At 38.3% G+C, this 18,783-nt stretch overlaps 2 protein-coding genes across 5 annotated transcripts in view; both read right to left on the bottom strand.

The window, feature by feature from the left end:
* gps2 (G protein pathway suppressor 2) overlaps window positions 1-18,783 on the bottom strand; it is an 831,114-nt gene that overhangs the window by 300,832 nt on the left and 511,499 nt on the right. The gene's annotated exons all lie outside the window — the stretch shown is intronic.
* LOC119409350 (homeobox protein HMX2) lies at window positions 5,870-6,817 on the bottom strand. Its single transcript, XM_037676232.1, has 2 exons — window positions 6,545-6,817; window positions 5,870-6,447 (listed from the first exon to the last, which is right to left on the bottom strand). The coding sequence occupies exons 1-2, from the start codon at window positions 6,735-6,737 to the stop codon at window positions 5,993-5,995; spliced, it is 648 nt and encodes a 215-aa protein (XP_037532160.1). The 5' UTR covers window positions 6,738-6,817; the 3' UTR covers window positions 5,870-5,992.

Genomic DNA, 18,783 nt, shown 5'->3' with positions numbered 1-18,783 from the left:
GATTTTTTTCTTCGCCTGCGACAGATGAGGCTGTGGGGCTTCGGTGTGGCTCGAGGCAGACTGCCAGCAGCCGGCGGGGTCATTTGAACCCTGTGGTTCCAGAGGAGAGTGCTGAGACGCAAAGAGCCAACGCTGCGTTCACAAGTGTGGGAGAGTCAGGAAGTCTGGCGACGAGCGCAAACACACACACACACACACACACACATTTCGTTTCTGTGCACAGATTTTAACCCCTCAGCTTTTAAAGGGACCTTTCAGCAAATCAAAATGATCAGCTAAAATAAAAATGTGTCTTTGAATCCAAACACAACTCCAATAATATCAGAAGATTTTTCAGTTTCTAATGTTTTGTTCAGATGTTTGCTTTGTGGAAACTCAAAATATTAAACCTCAATATGTGAAGCCAAAATGTTAATTAGAATCTATAAAAGTATTTTTTTTTTTTTAAACTGGAAGTAATAAGAAAATTATAAACTCTAAATCAGTTTTTCTGTTTAAGGAGGCTGCTGGAACAGAACTGCAGCATATCTGTGTTTATGAATAATTCACATTATTGAGATCCATTTTATTTATTTATTTTGTGCTATTTCAACAAATCATGCATCAAAATGTTCAGCTCTTTCAGGACAATCCAGCTATGACTTTTGGTATCGGACCTCGGTGCAACTTTAGCTTTTTTAAATATTTAGCCTTTTCTGCTATTTTTCCTCAGAGAAAATGAATTGAGCTCATTTTCCATCCTTGAAATCTTTAAATGTGTTTACAACCTTTTACTGCTCCTTTCACATTTTGTTCTGCTTCAGCTTCTTTCAGCTTACTTGTGCAAATTCAAACTTTTTTTTTCAGCTACTTTCAGTTGTTTTGTGCTCCTTTCAGCTTCTTTCTGCTAACTCCTGTACATTTTTGTGCTTCTTCTAACTTCTTACTGCAAAGTTCAGCTTGTTGTAATTCTTTCAGCTTATTTCTGCAAGTTTCAGCTTTTTCTGCTATTTCAGCTTTTTTAAGCTGTTTTTATGCAAATTTAGCTTTTCAGCTAATTCTACATTTTTTGCAGGCATTTAAACTTTTTTCAGCCTAATTCAGCAAAATTGTGCTCTCTCCACTTCCTTCTTTAAACCTTTGTTCTACCTTTTAGCTACTTTTCAGCTGTTTTGCTAATTTAAGATTTTTTCATATAATTTTCACTTTTTGAGCTTATTTCTGCTTCTTTCAGCAAACATGTTCTTTCTGCTTTCTTCTGCTAATTTAAGCTTGTTCTACATTTCAGCTACATTTTTTTTAGCATTTTAGCAAATTTCAGCTGTTTTCAGATAAATTCAAAATATTTGTGGTAATTAGCTACTGCTAATTTTAGCCTAATTAACTTATTTATGCTCATTTCAGTTTGTTATGCTCCTTTCAACTTTTTCTGCTATTTCAGCCTTCTTTGTTTGATTTATTTTAGCTATTTTCGTGCTAAATTTAGCTTTTTCACCTAATTCCACTTTTTTTTAGCTCATTTCAGCCATTTCCACTTCCTTCTGGTAGTTTAAGCTTCTTTCTGTTCCTTCAGCTACCTTTCAGCTGTTTTTGCTAATTTAAACTATTTTTAGCTAATTTCCTAATTTTTGTGTTCATTTCTGCTCATTTAAACCTAACTCAGCAAATGTGTGTTCTTTCTGCTTTCTTCTACTAACTTGGCCTTGTTCTTCAATTTCAGCCACATTTCAGCATGTTTTTTTAGCTAATTTCAGCTGTTTTCAGCAAGTTCTTCAGCAATAAGCATTCACACTGCATTTTCGAAAGAAATGCATTTTCTCTAGTTTAAAGTAATTTTACATAAATTAAAAAAAAATCAACAAATGTAAAAAACTGTTACAGTAAAATAGATTTACAGCTGTTTTCTGACTGACCGTATATGATTACAGGGTAAACTTTGAATGCAAGTTAAAGATTTAGAGTAAAATTGTCAAAGTTGATCTTAAATAAACTTTAAAGCTGTATTTTTTTTTTTTTTTTGTAGTTTAGTTCATGTTATAAATATTACAAAATATGCACTGCTTGTTGGAGCAAGTTAAAATCTACAATCTAGTCAATTAAATGTAAAACATCTGCAGCAGAACTCATATTTAACAAGTTTATGTATAAAAACATGGCATTTTTTTATTTTTTATTTTCAGTGTAAATTATTTTCACTTACGGTAAATCAGCCCAGTGGTGCCTCCATACACGTTTTGATGGGGGCCCATGTGGGGGCCACTGAAAATCTATGGGTGGCACCGAAACCAAAAGCAAGAACAGAATTTCAGGAGATTTGTTGTTGGTTGTTTGACAAAAAGTTAGAGACTCATCTTCTCATGTACACACGTGTACTTTAGTTGTTTTATTTACACATGATAGTACTTCTAAAGAAAAACAGTCACTGTCCGTTCATCCATCCAACTATCAGCCATCTGTCCATCCTTCCATCCATCCATCCATCCATCTAACCATTCATCAATCTAGCCAACTGTCCATCCAGCCGTCCAACCATCCATCCAACTATCAGCCATCTGTCCATCCATCCATCCATCCATCCATCCATCCATCCATCCATCCATCCATCTAACCATTCATCAATCTAGCCAACTGTCTATCCAGCCGTCCATCCATCCAACCAACTACCCATCCAACCATCCATCCAACTATCAGTCATCCGTCCATCCATCTAACCATTCATCCATTGATCCATCAATCTAGCCAACTGTCCATCCATCCATCCATCCATCTAACCATTCATCAATCTAGCCAACTGTCCATCCATCCATCCAACCAACTACCCATCCAACCATCCATCCAACTATCAGCCATCTGTCATCCATCCATCCATCCATCTAACCATTCATCCTTCCATCCAACCATATATCCAACCATCCATCCAACCACCCATCTAACCATCCTTCCATCCATCTGTCAACCATCCATCAATCTAACCATTCATCCATTGATCCATCAATCTAGCCATCTATCCATCCAACCAACTACCCATCCAACCATCCATCCAACTATCAGCCATATGTCCATCCATTCAACTATCAGCCAGCCATCCATCCATCCATCCATCCATCCGTCCACCTATCCAACCATCTATCCAACCATCCAACTGCCCATCTAACCATCCTTCCATCCATCTATCAACCATCCATCCATCATCCATCCATCACTGTGTGAGAGGTGGAGGACATCCTTGACAGGTCACAAGTCCATTGCAGGGACACAAAGAGACAAACAACCAGAAGTTCACTAAGAGTCTGTTTCATTCAGCGACTCCTTTAAAGACTCTTTAGTGACAGCATGGAGTCTAAAACACATTAACCTGAGCAGAAAACAAAGTATTTTGTACTGTTTTAGATGTCACTGTTTAGTATTGTATCATACAGTATCATATAAAAAAAATAATTACATCAGGGCTATTCAACTGGTGGCCTGGGGGCCACATCTGGCCTGCGGCTGAGCTCGAGCTGACCAACTGATGAATTAATTTAAAATAAAACTAGAGTTTAAATCATAAATTAATGTAATGAGAATAATTTACCGATGTCCGGTCCCTGAGCTGCTTTCAGTAACTACGGCCCCCTAAAAGTCCCGTATTACATTTTATTCTACAGCATCGTGTTGTATTACATCAAATCATAGAAACGGGGCTGAAAGTTGTTCTGTTGCGTTTAATAAATGTATTATCGGTCCGGTTGGACACTAACTTTGATCCCGCTGGTTTGGTTTAAAAAAAACTTTAGTTTATTTTAGCTTGTTCCATTTTTCTGCAGAAGATAATTCAACCCAGTTTGGGTCCAAACTGGCCGTTTGGACCAGCAGAACGCACAGAGGCGGGTGAGTGAACGGGTTGACGGGCCTTGAACGGCCGAGACAGACGCACAGAAAGAAAGAGAGGGGCTCCAGCACTGAAGGGGGAAGTGACCCAGAAACGCAGAAGTGCAGCTCGCCGGGCTTTTTAAGAAAGAAAATCTGAGGCTAATCCAAAAAGTGGTGTGAAAACAGAAAACTGCAGCTGTTCCTCAGCGTTAAAGTTCAAAACGGAGAACCAGTAAGTTTAAAACGAGGCCCTTTTCATCCCAAACTGGTAATCAGGCCTTAAAACTAAGAAATCAAACTTTGCTTAAAGATTAAAAGAGAAGAGTGAACCCAATTGAAACGACTTAACGTTCCTCCGGTTGGCAGCCGATCAGCAGTTTTGAATCTTTAGCATAAATCGATTCAGAAAAAATTAAAACAATTTTGTGGAAACAGGCTCATTTTAAAAACATTTTTAAATTGTGAAAAAAAAAAAAACACTTGAAAACTTTCTCACAAATCTGTTTCCCTGTCAAATGAATTTAAATGGTTAAAAAAATAAAATCTAAAACGATAAAAACCATGCCTTAAATAACTCGACTAATACTTCAAAAGTTATTTACTACATTTAACCAACAGCTATTTAGTGATTATTAATATTATTCCTTGAAGAATGTCTGGTTTTGGTTGATTTTTAGAGTTTAGATTTAAACTTTATAAATGTTCTTAACAACCAAAGTGTTCAAAATTAATTAAACTCTCACACGTTTGCAGAAATAATTTCATCCCAGTAATAAACTAAACACTTAACAGTGGATGTAAACAATAAGTTCAGAACAAATAATTATATTGTTCATGAAGGAAAAAAAAAACAAAAAAAACTTTTTACCAGAAAAATATTTAAATAAATGCGCTTGATTAAAGTTCAAACTGTGTATTCAAGTTTAAAAAAACAAGTTATTTAAAGTCAAACAAATGAGCTTCTACATAAAACAAACAGTTTAAATAAACATTAAATATTAAATAAGTTTCAGCGTGTCCGTTTTCTTTTGGTAAAAATTGCAAATATGTTTTTATTGCAAATGTATTAATGGAGCTGCATTCACAGTTTGACCGTATTATAAAAGTGAAACAAACATTTATTAATAAACAACCACAACAATAATAATAATAATATTAAGGCCATATATAAATACAGAGAAGTCTTTACACGGATTATTGCGGGGTAACAAAGCTGATACATTCATTCAGATGACATTAAGAACTGCTCAGAACCATGAAAAACTATATTTGTTACCCTATTCAATAATAATAAAAATAATTATAACAATATTAATAACTTAAAACATCCTGGAGACATTTTAACGGGGACGGCCATGCGGCTTCCATTTTTAATTTGACAGCACTATCACCACAAATTTCAGCTCAAAATGGCAAAAAAAATCATCGAGTTAGTCATTTTTTTTTTCTTTTAAGCTAAGACGGCCATCTTGGATTTTTTTATATAGATTCAGTATGTGACGGGGAACGTTCTCAGCTATAACCACACTAAATTTCAGCGCTGTATGTGTAAAAATAGCTGAGTTAAAGCCATTTAATTGTAGCTTTGGCGGCCATCTTGATTAAAAAAAAATCGTTATCTATTGGACATTGCTCTCAGATGCCACCACACCAAATTTCAGCTTCTATAAATGTTTGATTTACAGTATTTTTCCTTTTTAGCTCAGGTGGCCATGTTGGATATTTGATTTGCAACCAGAGTCTACGAAAAACAACAAATAAAAATGGGTCCTTGTTTGTCAATTATGTTGCCATGGCAACTTGAAACACCAATAAAAGTAACAGCACATGGCTCATCGTTTTGATATTTGTGGGGGGGGATAATAGTTCGGGCTGCATTAACGTTGACAGACGAGTAAGATATAAAGTTAAGAAACCCTTTGTCAGGTGGATAATAACAGGTGACTGCCTATGTCCCCAACAATAATATTAATAATAATAATAATAACAATAATAATAATAACAATAATAATAATAATAATAATAATAAAAAGGCCTTGGCACCACTTGGGCCTGATAATAATTTGGAGGGGAACAGAAAAGTGACACATGCATCCAGACTAATATTTGACAAAGTTTTTAAAGTATAGTACAAAATCAAAATGAAAAGGTGAGGTGGTCCTCAGTCCGTGTCGAACAGGGTGAAGTATTTGGAGCTGAAGTAGAGGTAAGGAGCAGAGTTCGAGGGGGGGTAGAGGACCGGGACAGGCAGCACGCAGCCCCCCAGCAGCCCGCCGCGGTCCTTGTAGAAGCCCGCCAGCTGGCCGGGCTTGCCCGCCTCGGACAGCTGCTCCGCGGCCACCAGGTCCGTGGCCAGCTGCCGCTTCAGCTTGTTGCGGCGGTTCTGGAACCAGATCTTCACCTGGGTCTCGGTGAGCTGCAGGGAGCTGGCGAGGCAGGCTCTCTCCGAGCTGCTCAGGTAGCGCTTCATGTCGAAGGTGGACTCCAGCTGGAAGATCTGCCGCTTGGAGAAGATGGTGCGGGTCTTCTTCTTCCCGGGGGCTTTGGGCTCCCGGGTGGCCGCCGCCTCCTCCTCCTCCGAGCCCGGGCTTCGCCCCGCGGGGGAGGACGCTCCGGCTGTGGACGGAGGCGACAAAGTGGGCTTCATTTTCAGCTCCTTCTCCGACTGTAAAACTTTAAAACAAAATAAAAGGTAGAAGACCCGCGGAGTTACCTGTCGCCTCACACCGGCTGCCTCGCTCCCTCCGGACGTCCCACGGCTCCTCGTATCCCGCTTGGAAATCACTCTTCGACCCGTCCGAGTCTCCGCCGTCCCGCTGCCTCAGGCTCAGGATGCTGTCGATGGTGAACGTGAAGCACGCGCTCCGCCCCGGCCCGTCCGCTTTGCTCGTCATGGTCCCGGGCATCTCATCCGCTCCGGCTCAGAGTCCAGAAACACCGAACCCTCTCCGGACGCTCCGCTCCGACCACCATCGCTCCCCGACTCAGACTGAGGGACTCCCGCTGCGCAGCAGTTCAACGACCCGGAAGACCGGCGGTGGAACGGCTTCTGATTGGTCGTCTTGTGAGAGACTAGCGGGGTCTGATTGGTCGGCTTGTGTGGGACTGACGGCGTCTGATTGGTCAGTTTATGGGGGACGTGGAGGGCGGAGTTAATGTCAATGGCTGCCATGGTTTAACTTTGAACTTTTTTTTGTGTGTGTGTCGTGTTAGTTTAGCAATTAAAGGGATAGTCTGAAGATTTTTGAAGTGTTGTTCCAAATAAAACCTTATCACGTCACATCTGTTTGGGATTTGGAAAAATGGGGGGGACATTGTCCAGGCTAGGCTAATGGCTAGCCAAATGAAGGACCTCTTTTATAATATTAACAGTGTTATCTGCGTTTAGCCAGAAATTGGTAATAATAAGTCAAACCTTCATGGGCTTGAGTCTTTTGTTTTAAGATGTTTTAACTCACAGAGGAACATGCTGGATTGTAATGTTGAGGCATTCAGATCAAAACACGTCTTCCTTCCAAAAATGTAAATGAGGTCATAATGTTTGGAAGCTGTGGGCCACAACAAAGCAAATAGAGTATTGCAAGTCGTGAACACAAGAAGCCGGGAGTTTTTTAAAATTAGGCCGTCGATCGTGGCTGCGCGGCTCACTGGTCATTTGGTTGTAAACACTCGGCTGCAGTGAAAAATAAACTTTCTGCAGAACTCCACTTCAAACGACCTGAAGTGTCCCTTTTACATAGATGGACCCCCGGACCCTGAAACTCTTAGCTACACCCCTGCTCTTTGTAAAACTTGGATGGATAAAATAAACAGAATAAATCTAAAGAACAAAGTCCATTCTCAATAATCCAGGTGTACAATCCAATATTTTTCAGTCAGGTCATCTGGACAGTTTCTTTTTTTTTTTTCTGAAACGTTTCACCTTCGATCCAGAAGGCTTCATCAGTCAAGGAAACACACAACACAAAACTGATTCTTCCACCAACAGCTTACTCCAAAGTGGAACAAACCAGTTATGTTTGTGGAACAAAAAAAAAAATCAAACAAGGAAGAGGGCCGGTCTTGTGAGGGGGCGTGCCAAAGACACCATCTTAGCACCAACACAACTGGTTTGTTCCACTGGAGTAAGCTGCTGGGAGAAGAATCAGTTTTGTGTTGTGTGTCTCCTTGACTGATGAAGCCTTCTGGATCGAAGGTGAAACGTTTCAGCACAACAAAAGAAACTGTCCAGATGACCTGACTGAAAAATATTGGATTTAATGGAAAGGTTTTAACTTAAGGACAACCGGAAGACAAACCAATGTCCACTGCTGTCCTGAGAGAAACAAGACAGGTGTCTTTTTCCCGGTCACTTGTCAAACTGTCCTCTCTTTTGTCCAGCTGTCCATCCGTGTTCCTGCGTGGATGGACATGACTCGGATCAGACTTTTGGTTTAGCAGCAGCAGCCATGTTGGTCTGACTGAGGCTGGACAGTTTGGATATTTTTCTCACGGAAAAACGAACACCTCCTTTGAGATGAGTCCTCGCTTCTATTTTAAAACCTTTATGGAGCCATGATGGTCAGAGAAAAGATGTTTTTAATCACTTTTCTCATGACACGAGGGCTGTTTAAATCTGACTTTCAAAGATGAGGAAGACTCCGCTCCGGTTCACACTTCCTGTTTCCATCCTCGGACAGAGCACCGGCTCCAACGGACAGCACCGACACGAACCCTCGTCTCAGACTCGTTCTCTTTACTTCTTTTATTTAGTCAAAATCCAGATGCAGTTTTTCAGATGTTTTTGTTCCAGATGTTGGGAGTTTCTCACGAGTTTTTTTTTTTTTTTTTTTTAAGAATGAAAGAAATAAACACCTTGATTAATGCTTCTTGTTTTTAAACGGTCAAAAAGAAGCAGGTTTAAAGCAATAAAATGCGATGAAGATTGTCCCAAAGGGCTTACCGTACTTCCTCCTTATTTTAATGAGTTTTAATTAATTATTTCACTTTGTGTACTTTGAGACTAACAGATAATTTAATCCGTGAACTGTGTGGACGAAACTTTTTATATTTAAACACACAGATGACAGAAAAACATAAAGTCCAACATTTAAATAAAATACAATATTATTATTAGAGTGAAACAATCGAAGGCTGGAAAATGTAAAAATAAATAGATGTAATGAAGAGCATCAACTTTTTAATCAGGTAAAAAGTGTTTATTTATTTGTGAATTCATTCATTCGTTCTCAGGCAAATGTTTAAAATGTTCAATATCTTAAAATAGGTTTTTTTTTTTTTTTTTTTTTTTTTACATCTCATGTGAATATAAGAATCACTCCCAATAAAAATAAAGTAATAAATAAAAGTGTTTTTTTGTTATTTATTTGTCAGATTGTTGTCGATTCAATTTGTCCCGGTTTTGTGGTCTGTGTTTTAAAAAAACATTTTTTTCATTATAATTTTAATTATTTTTTCAAAAAAAAAAAAAGTTAAAAAAAAAATTCTATTATTTACAATACATGGTTTATTTATTTATTTTTTTGTGTTTGAATAAACATCATATATTAATACAGTAATGATTTATGTTTTTTTTTTTTTTTGCTTTTGTTTTACTGTTTGAGCAGGAAAAAATGTTTAATCTAAAATATAATTTATAAAATAATTTTATTTGTGTGTGTGTGTGTGTGTTTAAATGTGTAATTACAATTTGTGTATTTTTCCTTTTGATTTTTCTTGTGTTCTAAGTTTCTCAGAGTTGTGGGAGGAAAAAAAGTATTCATGAATATAAATAAATAAATAAATAAATAAATAAATAAATAAATAAATAAATGCATACATTGAAATGTTCAATCGGAGGTGCAAACCAAAAAACGTTCCCCTCCAGCTGACGACTGCGAGCTGCTGATCACACACTTTATGGTTTAATAGAAACTTTTAAAACCCATTTTTTGTATTCATAATATATTTTTGTTTTGTTTATTTGCAAAAATTATACAAACAAAAGTCAAAAGCTTGACAAACCTTTTGTTGTTTGAACCAATCAATCAAACGGTGTTCCTTCTACACAGCGGTGTGTAAACTGATTTATAACAGCTTCAAATCAAACAGAAAACAAAAACAAACATAAGTTGAAGCAAACAAGACCATTCAAAACAACACACACATGGATTTGCAGTTTTGTGTAAAGGCTAAAAAAAAAACCCAGCTAAATGTTGAAGATTTGATATAAAACAAATGAAATTTGGTTTATTTTCTAAACTGAAACATCCTTTGATGGATAGAGACACAAACAAAAGTTAAAGAACAATCATATTTATAGTTTGAACAAATAAATGTTCATTTAGGCAATAAGAGTATTATCAGATTTAATGGACTCAGATGGTTCTGGTTCTCATCGGAGGCATCATGTTTTTTTCTGAAACTAGACCTTCAGCTCTCACAAGTATGTCTGGATACTAGCTTTTTCCAGACCGTGTACAAGTACTTCATTTTGGGCACTTGCCACCACTGAGTACTAAGTAGTTAATGAGTTAGCTCAGCATTACACAATGGCTTTAGAAACACATTTATTTTATTTTAAGTATGTCGGCTGTCTTAACATCAACTTTTTATCTTAAAATAATTCTAAATAAACTACGAACATTGTACTTCCCCTTAGTTACTTGAAGTGAAGAGGAAATGATGTCATCAAGTATAAAAGTGGTATCATTTCAAAGTATCTGTGTGTTTTCATGAGTACAAGCATTTGAGGCTGGTGCTGGGCCTGCTACGTGCTAACAGCGGCGGCAGCAGCTAGCTGTAGCTCTTCTGGGAGGAACATTTCTGCTGCACTAACCATGTACCAGCTAAAGCTGTAAAACACATGATAAACTTTATGGACGATCTTCAGCTGAATGATCACTTTCTGAAACGATAGCCGCTTTTCTAGCCACTCATAATTATCTAACCAGGATAATCACTATAAGGACAAAATAAATAAATAAAAATCACTTTATTGTGACTTATCTGTGCTGCTGATTATCCATGCTGCTGATCTCTTGCATTTGTGCTGCTGTCAAGTCAAGTCACATTTACTTATATAGCACATTTAAAACAGTAACTGTTATCAAAGTGCTTACCAAAAAACATCACAGCATCAAATATTAATAACAACATATTACAGCAACATGAATAAAAGCATAAAAACATTAAATATAATGAGAAACAATGAAATACTAAATCAAATCACCCTGCGTTAAATGTCAGGGAGTAAAAGCACCACAGGCGCATCAGGCTGCTGTTTAATACACCGTATTATTTTACATAGTGTTCAGCGTATATCTTAGATCCTTTTCACACTTTTTATTTGTGCTATTTTTGGGTGCAACTGTGACCTTGAGTACACAATTTCGTTCCACCTCATGTGCCACATGTGATGCGAACGACAGTAAAGAAACGTGAACCACTTTTTTTTGTTTAAAAACGCTAAATGAACCTTGATTCAAACAGAAAACCGGACACGGTCCCGTCCTCGCGTCCCTCAAACAGCAGCTGAGTCGTAAACAAACCTGTCATGAGTCCAATCCAGACCAGATCCTGCTTCTGTGCTCGCCTTCAAACTAAGACGTGAAAACAACATTTTAACAGTCTGCCAGGGATCCTCCCACTCATTATTTGTGATGTGAGCTGTCGGAGTCGATGCCAAGTCCCAGAATTCAACCCGAGGTCGAGGTGCAGACCTCTTATGACAGAACGGTTCAACCAGAAACTTCCTTCAGGCCACACAGATCGCGCCGTTAAAGGCCGGTTTATTCAGGTCAAAGTTCAACAACGCTGACGCACCCTTACAAGCAATTTGTTTGATCTGAGAGACAAATAAAAGGAAATTGTACATAAAAATATGTTTAATCTGCAATGTTGTTCTTCAACTTTTAGTAGTGAAACAATGTACAATAAAATTCATAAAACACGTAAGTTTCCTCGTAGACATCAACGGGGTTTTGAGAAAACTTATGAGAACGTCTTCTTTGGAGCTCCTCATACAAACTTCCTGGCAGAAACACCGTTCGAAGTTTAAACAGGTTAAAAAAAACAACAAAAGTTGGACTTGACGTGTCTGGGCTGACATCTTGAAATTTTTTTTTTTTTTTTTGCTTTTAATGAATTACACTTGTCACTAACATTCCCAAAATTATGGGAACCAACTCTTTTTTTTTTTAAACACTTTTTATAAATTTTATTTTTTTTCTTTTTAGAAAGCAAACACACACATATATATATATATAAAAAAGAACAGAACAAAATCCCCTCCCACACCGGATCCATCACACATACATAAATAGTTTATAGGCATTGACATGTTCTCAACAAATGACAGAAAAGGCTGCCTGTCCCAGAATCTTCCCGCAGAACCCTTCAGGGTGTATCTGATTTTTTCCAGATGGATATGGCACATGACCTCTCTTATCCAATGTACATAGGCTGGATGTGTGGGTCCTTCCAGTTGCACAAACTGAGCCTTCCTGACCAGAAGCGAGCCAAACGCAATCACATCCTTCTCGTACTTACTGAAGGACGTCTCCACAGGGACCACCCCAAACATGAGATGAATGGTGATGGGTGAACAGTTCTCCCACATATCCCAGAGAAGGTAGATTGCCAAAAAGTCTGCAGTTCGGGACAGATCCAGAATGTATGCAGGAGTGTAGCTGGAGTTTGTTTACAACGATCACATGCGGGGTCCAGGTAGGCTTTGATCTTGGACAGCTTGTCTTTAGACCAGGGAACCAACTCTTTTTAAGCCACAACATTTTTACTACGTGTACAAAATATATATATATATAAAAAAAACATAGGTATTGTTGTCTTCTTTCACCCACATGGCTCTCACTGCTGAAGGATTTACGGGTTTTGCTCAAATCTCCTCAGAGTGCAGAGCGCCTAACTTTTCCTAAACTTCAGGACTTGGCACTGAATTTTTTTATTCAAAGCAGGAAGTGAAGAGACATTTTAATTTAACGCATCTCCTGCCTAAAACACTGTAGAAACATAAAAACTAACAACCGTCAGTGTCTCCTGCCGCTCACAGTTTAAGATTTTTTAGGACGTGCCAGTTAGTTTTCACACAGCAGCTGTTTGTTTGAGAGTTACTTTTTAGTCTTTTTCTCCCTTCCTCTCCTTCAAGTGCTGTCGGGGAGTGACAGGTGTGTGGTTACCATGGTGACCATAAAGAGCCACTGGCGTATCGTGAATTAGAGCTCCTACATGTTAATGTACTGTTTTATTCTTGGATTACCGTATTTTTCGGACTATAAGACACATCGGATTATAAGGTATGACAGAGCAGCTTTAAGGCCTCGCTAAGAAAAAAAAACTAATTAAGAGCCATAAAATTATGAGAATAAAGTCGAATAACGTCTTAATATTATGAGAATAAAGTCGTACAAGACTTCTTTTTTTTTACAGCTGTCGTTAATTTTGTTTTCACGAGTCAAATTTGTGACCTGTCAATCAATCAAGTAGGCGTGTCAGCAAATGACCAATCCAAATTAAATGAGTCGTAATATTATTCGAAATCCGACACAGTAAAGTTTACTGCATTTTAACTGTGGTAAAATGAAGAATGTTTGTTAAACTTAATTGTTATTGACGCTCTTACTCAAAACGTGTTCTGATATTGTCGCCTACTGTTGTGTTTTTGTATGCTGCTTCTGGGATGAATATACGTGACGTCATTACGTCATGAGTCTCGTTTTTGTTTCTGTTTGAAAAGGGCGTTCAGTGAGTGAAACTGTGTGCGTGCAGCGCTGTTGGTCTTCGGTAAATAAAAAAAGAAAGAGGCTGAAGAGACCCAGCGACTCACTTATAGGAGCATTTAGCTTCGGATGGGTCATTTGCTGACACGCCTACTGGATTGATTGACAGGTCGCGTTGTGGATCCGACTCGGGGAAAAAAAAGTCTCGTACCACGTTATTCTTGTAATTCTACAACTTTATTTAAGGTAATTTTATGGATTTTAATTTTTTTTTCTTAGCATGACAATATATTTTTTTTAGTGTGGCCCTAAAGCTCCGTCGAATAATGCGCATTAAACGAAACTAAAACATTTCTGACAGATTTTTGAGCGCCGTGCACCACATAAAATCGGTTCAACGTCGGTAAGCACAACCAGAATTAATACATAGGGTGAACCGTACTATAAGGCTCACTGTTGATTTTTGAGAAGATTTAAGGCTTTTGAGTGCGCCTTATAGTCCGAAAAATACGGTAAATCATTACTGAACAGTTTTTGTCTTCGAAATCTCTAGGAGAGTTCCGGTTATTTCCTAAAGTCCGGATTTTTCTGCCCCTTAAATGTGATTTTATTCACGCTGTGTGTCAAACAGGTCAGCGGCGCGAGACCTCCTGGCTCCGGCTGTCACTTCAGACAATGGCTGCTTAATATCTTTGATACCAGCCAAGAAACTTAAAAAAACAAACTTTTTTTCCAGATTGAAACTGACACATAGTTTTTCTGCTTAATCCCCATCAGCCCTCACCTCATTACACCACGAGCCCGATTCCTGTGGAACGAGGAGGAGGAAGTCTCTGAGAAATGTTTGTTTTGTTAATCCGTTCACACGAGCCTGCTCAGGAACTCAACGTGGCTGATTTTAGTTTGTATTTTATCCATCAGAGCATTTAAATCTTGGCTGTATTAAGTGTTTTACGCCTGTTTGTTTAACCCTTGAATGGCAGATTAACCCCTGTTAGAAGCAGCCTGGAGAAAGAAAAAAAAAAAACCAACATGAGCTGCAGACTCGCACCACCAACCAGCTGCTCATGTGCAGGAAGCATCATTTCAGGACTCGCGATGAGATGAAGAGACGAGCTGACAGTGACCATTGATCACGAAGTGCAGAGAGCCCGAACAGGAAGCGGGTTTCATCCCAGTGGGTTGGCGATGAAGGAGCACTTCTGATGCAGGAAGCAGGTTTGGAGCTGCCGATCGATGAGAAAACATCAGCATCCGTTAACGAACGCAGAGGTCAAGGGTCGATAAGACAATGAATGAGAAACAGCTTTTGATAAAAGTTCAGCTTTAAAGGTCTTAAAGATTCACTGCGAGCGTCCCTGAAAACAACTCAGCACGGAGCCGAAGAGCCTCACATAGCTTCAAACAGCTAACGTGAGACGAGCACAACGAGCTGAAGGTGGACTGCCTCAGAGAGCACCCCACCCCCAACGCACAGAGGTCAAAGGTCTTCTGACAGATTGACTTCCACAGTTTTTTAATAAATGATGTCTGGACTGTGAGAGCTGCTGTCAATAATATTGTTAGAAAACAACAACAATAACTAGGGAAATTGCATTTTTATGAAAATGCAGTGTGAATGCTTACTGCAGAAGAACTTGCTGAAATGTAGCTGAAAAGTAGCTAAAAAAAAAGCTAAAACTCAGAGACAGTTTCAAAACTTCAAAAGAAAAACATCTTTTGTACATTAACAACAATTATGTTCATGTTTATAAAATTTTAAAACGTTAGAAACTTCAGTATTTTTCTAATCACACAGCTGAATTTACTTTAATGGAACAATTCATCAATTTGTCAAGTTTTTGTGTCTCATGGATCTATAAATTAAAAATGTTCACATTGATTTTCAAAAGTAGATAAGAATTACTAATGTGTTTTCAAATGCGTTTAAAACAGCCACCGTAACGCGTATCGCAAGTTTTATGAGTTTAGTTATGGCAACACCCAAAATAATGTACGGTTTAGAAACTAATTTGAAACATTTTGTGTCGTCTGTGTTTACATATCTGGAACGCTGTTATTAAAAGTGTCAAAAGACGAAAGTAAAAAACAAAGAGAGAGAGAAAAATAAAACTTAGAACAAAAGAAACCCGAACCAGAAGATTTCACATGTAATCACAAAAACAGAGAGAAGCTGAAACTACCACAAGGAAGTGGAACTAACTGAAATGAGCTGAAAAACAATTAAAAAAAAGAAGGTGGAATTAGATGAAAAAGCTAAAATTAGCACCAAAATAGCTAAATAGTAGCTGAAACAGCAGAAAAAGCTTAAACTATAAGAAATAAGCTGAAAGGAGCATAACAAGCTGAAATTAACATAAAAAAGTTAATTAGGCTGAAATGAGCAGAAATTACCACAAAAAATTGAATTTATTAGAAAACCGCTAAAATTAGCTCAAAAGTGCTAAAACAAGTAGCTGAAAAGGTAGAACAAGCTTAAATTAGCAGACAAAAGTGGACATGTTTGTTCAATTAGGTTGAAAGAAGCAGAAATGAGCACAAAACATTGAAAATTATCCGAAAAAAAAGTTAAATTAGCACCAAAAACTGTTGAAAAGTAGCTAAAAGATCGGAAAGAAGCTTAAATTACCAGAAGGAAGTGGAGAGAGCACATTTTGGCTGCATTAGACTGATAAAAAAAATTAAAATGAGTACAAAAAATGTTGAATAAGCTGAAAGTGCTAAAATTTGCATAAAAAGCTCAATAGTAGCTGAAATAGCAGGAAAAAGCTGAAACTTGCAGAAAAAAAGCTGAAAGGAGCATAGCAAGCTGAAATTGGCTGAAAGAAGTAAGAAGCACAAATTTATTTTTAGTTAGAAAAAATCTGAAAGGAGCACAAAACAGCTGAAAAAAACAGCTGAAATTAGCTGAAAATATATTAAAAAAAAGTTTAAATTTGCACAAGGAAGCTGAAAGAAGCTGAACCAGAGCAAAATGTGAAAGAAGCAGTAAAATGTTGTAAACACAGCTAAAGATTTGAAGGATGTAAAATGAGCTCAATTCATTTTCTATTAGGGGAAAAAAGTGGCAGAAAAGACTAAATATTTCAAAAAGCTAAAGTTGCACCAATACCAAAAGTCATCGCAGGATTGTCCTGGACGAGCTGAACGTTTTGATTGGTAGCTTGAAAACTGTGGGACGAGAATCACGCCGAAAACGTAGAGAAGGAAAATGGATCACAATAGTGTGAATGCGTCATAAACATCACAATAATTGTGTGTACCTGGTTTTGTTACCTTTTGTTGACAGTCTTTGGTGTAATCACCTACCTTGCCTGGTCCGGTCCTTACAGTGACCAAAGCTTGGTTGCATAATGAAACTTTGATTTATTTGTCTGTTTGTTTAGTCGGGAGTTTGGCTTTGGTCTCTTGTGTGAATTGAGTTCAGGTTGGGGTTAAAGTTACACAGGTGCTGGTAATAAGGGGAGTGGTGGTGCAGAGGCTAGAGAAGGTGGGCCTGTGTGGTCAGAAGGACGGTAATCAGTTCAACTCCCCGGACTGACAACATCAAAATGTGGGTGGAAAAAGTGTAACACCCACACCACCCTGTGCCCCTGAGCAAGGCCCTTAACCCCCACCATCTTCTTCCAAACAGGTCTCTCTTGAAAATGAATCCTTATGACTCAGTGAGACTAACCTGTATAAATAAAGGTAAAAAAAGAGTTGGGTTTGATTTGAGAGTTATGCTTAGTTATTAAAATTTGAATTTTGTTTTGTTTTTTTAAGAAGAGGACGAACACGTTTGTTTCCTCTGGCTGCTCCTGATGATTCTCAGTCTGTTTCACTCGTCTCTCATGGAAACAGAAACGCTCTGCAGAGCCGTCTCTTCGGGTTCAGCACGTCAGTTTGTTTGATTTAAGCCTTTTAAAAGATTTGAGGCTCAAACTCATCGTGGGTCCAAGTGAGCAGCCGGTACAAACAGCATGCTGTCATCTTAACTCCATACACATGACCTCATCTTAACTCCATACACATGACCTCATCTTAACTCCATACAAACTAATTTACAAGTGTTCTTTACCAGAATCCGCCAGAAGGGGGCAGCAGAGAAACAACAACAACAACAGAAGAACTTTGGAAAAGGTTTCTGTTCAACTACATCACTGACTTACTGAAAGAACATATTGTCAAATGTAGTTTGTTAAGAAAATTAAAATGTAATTTAAATGATTTGGCTTCAAATTAATATCTGAGTTTTACAACAGTTTTGAAAACATCCACCTTTTATTCAGGTGAGCTTTTAGTTTTGATGACACCGTGCGTTTATGTCTTTCCACTCTTAAAGATAAAAATGCCACCCGTGTTTATATGTTTGTGCATGTGTTAGCAAAATATCTCACGAGCTTCTGGACCATTTTAAATATAACCCTGAGAACGTGATCAATGAATGTTTAGCTCACACTGATCAACTTTGGGCTCAGTCCGGTTCAATACGGCAGCACGGCTGATCTTAGCAAACACAGAACTTACTTTAACTTTTTCAAATTTACTGATATTGAGCTAAACTCTGACAGGGTAGTAGCTGAGAGTCATCCTTAACACAACCTTTAGCTGTCACAAAATATTTCACGTTCATGAGATTTGACCAAAGTGGCCATATCCCCTCACTCATCGTGAGAGGATTATAAAACTCTGGAGTGAAAGGTGGCGGGTGATATGCATCCGTGAAGCAATTCTAGGCTTAATATTTTTTTACAATTGATTAATTTATTCATCATAATTTAAATCCGTGCTCTTTGTGTTTGTATCTGTGAAAGTGCTTCCTTATTAATATTTACTTTGTTTCTAAAATAACTTCAAACGACAGCTGTGAGCCTCACTCTGATACTCAACAGGAGCAGCTTCTGGTATTTAAATAAAATTGAACTGGACCGGCAAAAAGCATATTTGTACTGTGAGGCCCAGCTCGGCTCGGTCCAGTCCGGCCCGGCTCGGCCCAGTCCTGCCTAGGTGGAAGTCAAATCGTCCCCAAGAGCCCTGCCCAAGAGGAACCCCAGGTCTCTGGGTTCCAGGAATTGGGCTGGGAGTGGGTCATAATGACAAATATACAGACCTGGGATTGAACCCGGGCTGGGTCGAGCCTTGTATAATGCCATAATGTCAGTCTCCTGGTGTTGGATGCAGAGGACATCTGTCTCCTGGTGTTGGAAGTAGAGGACATCTGTCTCCTGGTGTTGGATGTAGAGGACATCTGTCT

This window comes from Nematolebias whitei, chromosome 1 (assembly GCF_014905685.2).
Source record: "Nematolebias whitei isolate Nwh7 chromosome 1, NemWhi1, whole genome shotgun sequence".
Lineage (NCBI taxonomy): Eukaryota > Metazoa > Chordata > Actinopteri > Cyprinodontiformes > Rivulidae > Nematolebias > Nematolebias whitei.
Note: the sequence above shows the minus strand (reverse complement) of the source record. Positions and strands in the feature narration are given on the sequence as shown.

What these genes read in the sequence shown, in the direction of transcription:
- LOC119409350 (XM_037676232.1), bottom strand. Translation starts at nt 6,737, where the DNA reads ATGCCCGGGACCATGACGAGCAAAGCGGACGGGCCGGGGCGGAGCGCG. An exon ending in CAGCCGGTGTGAGGCGACAG is followed by an intron (nt 6,448 to 6,544) that starts GTAACTCCGCGG and finishes CTCCGTCCACAG; the next exon opens with CCGGAGCGTCCTCCCCCGCG.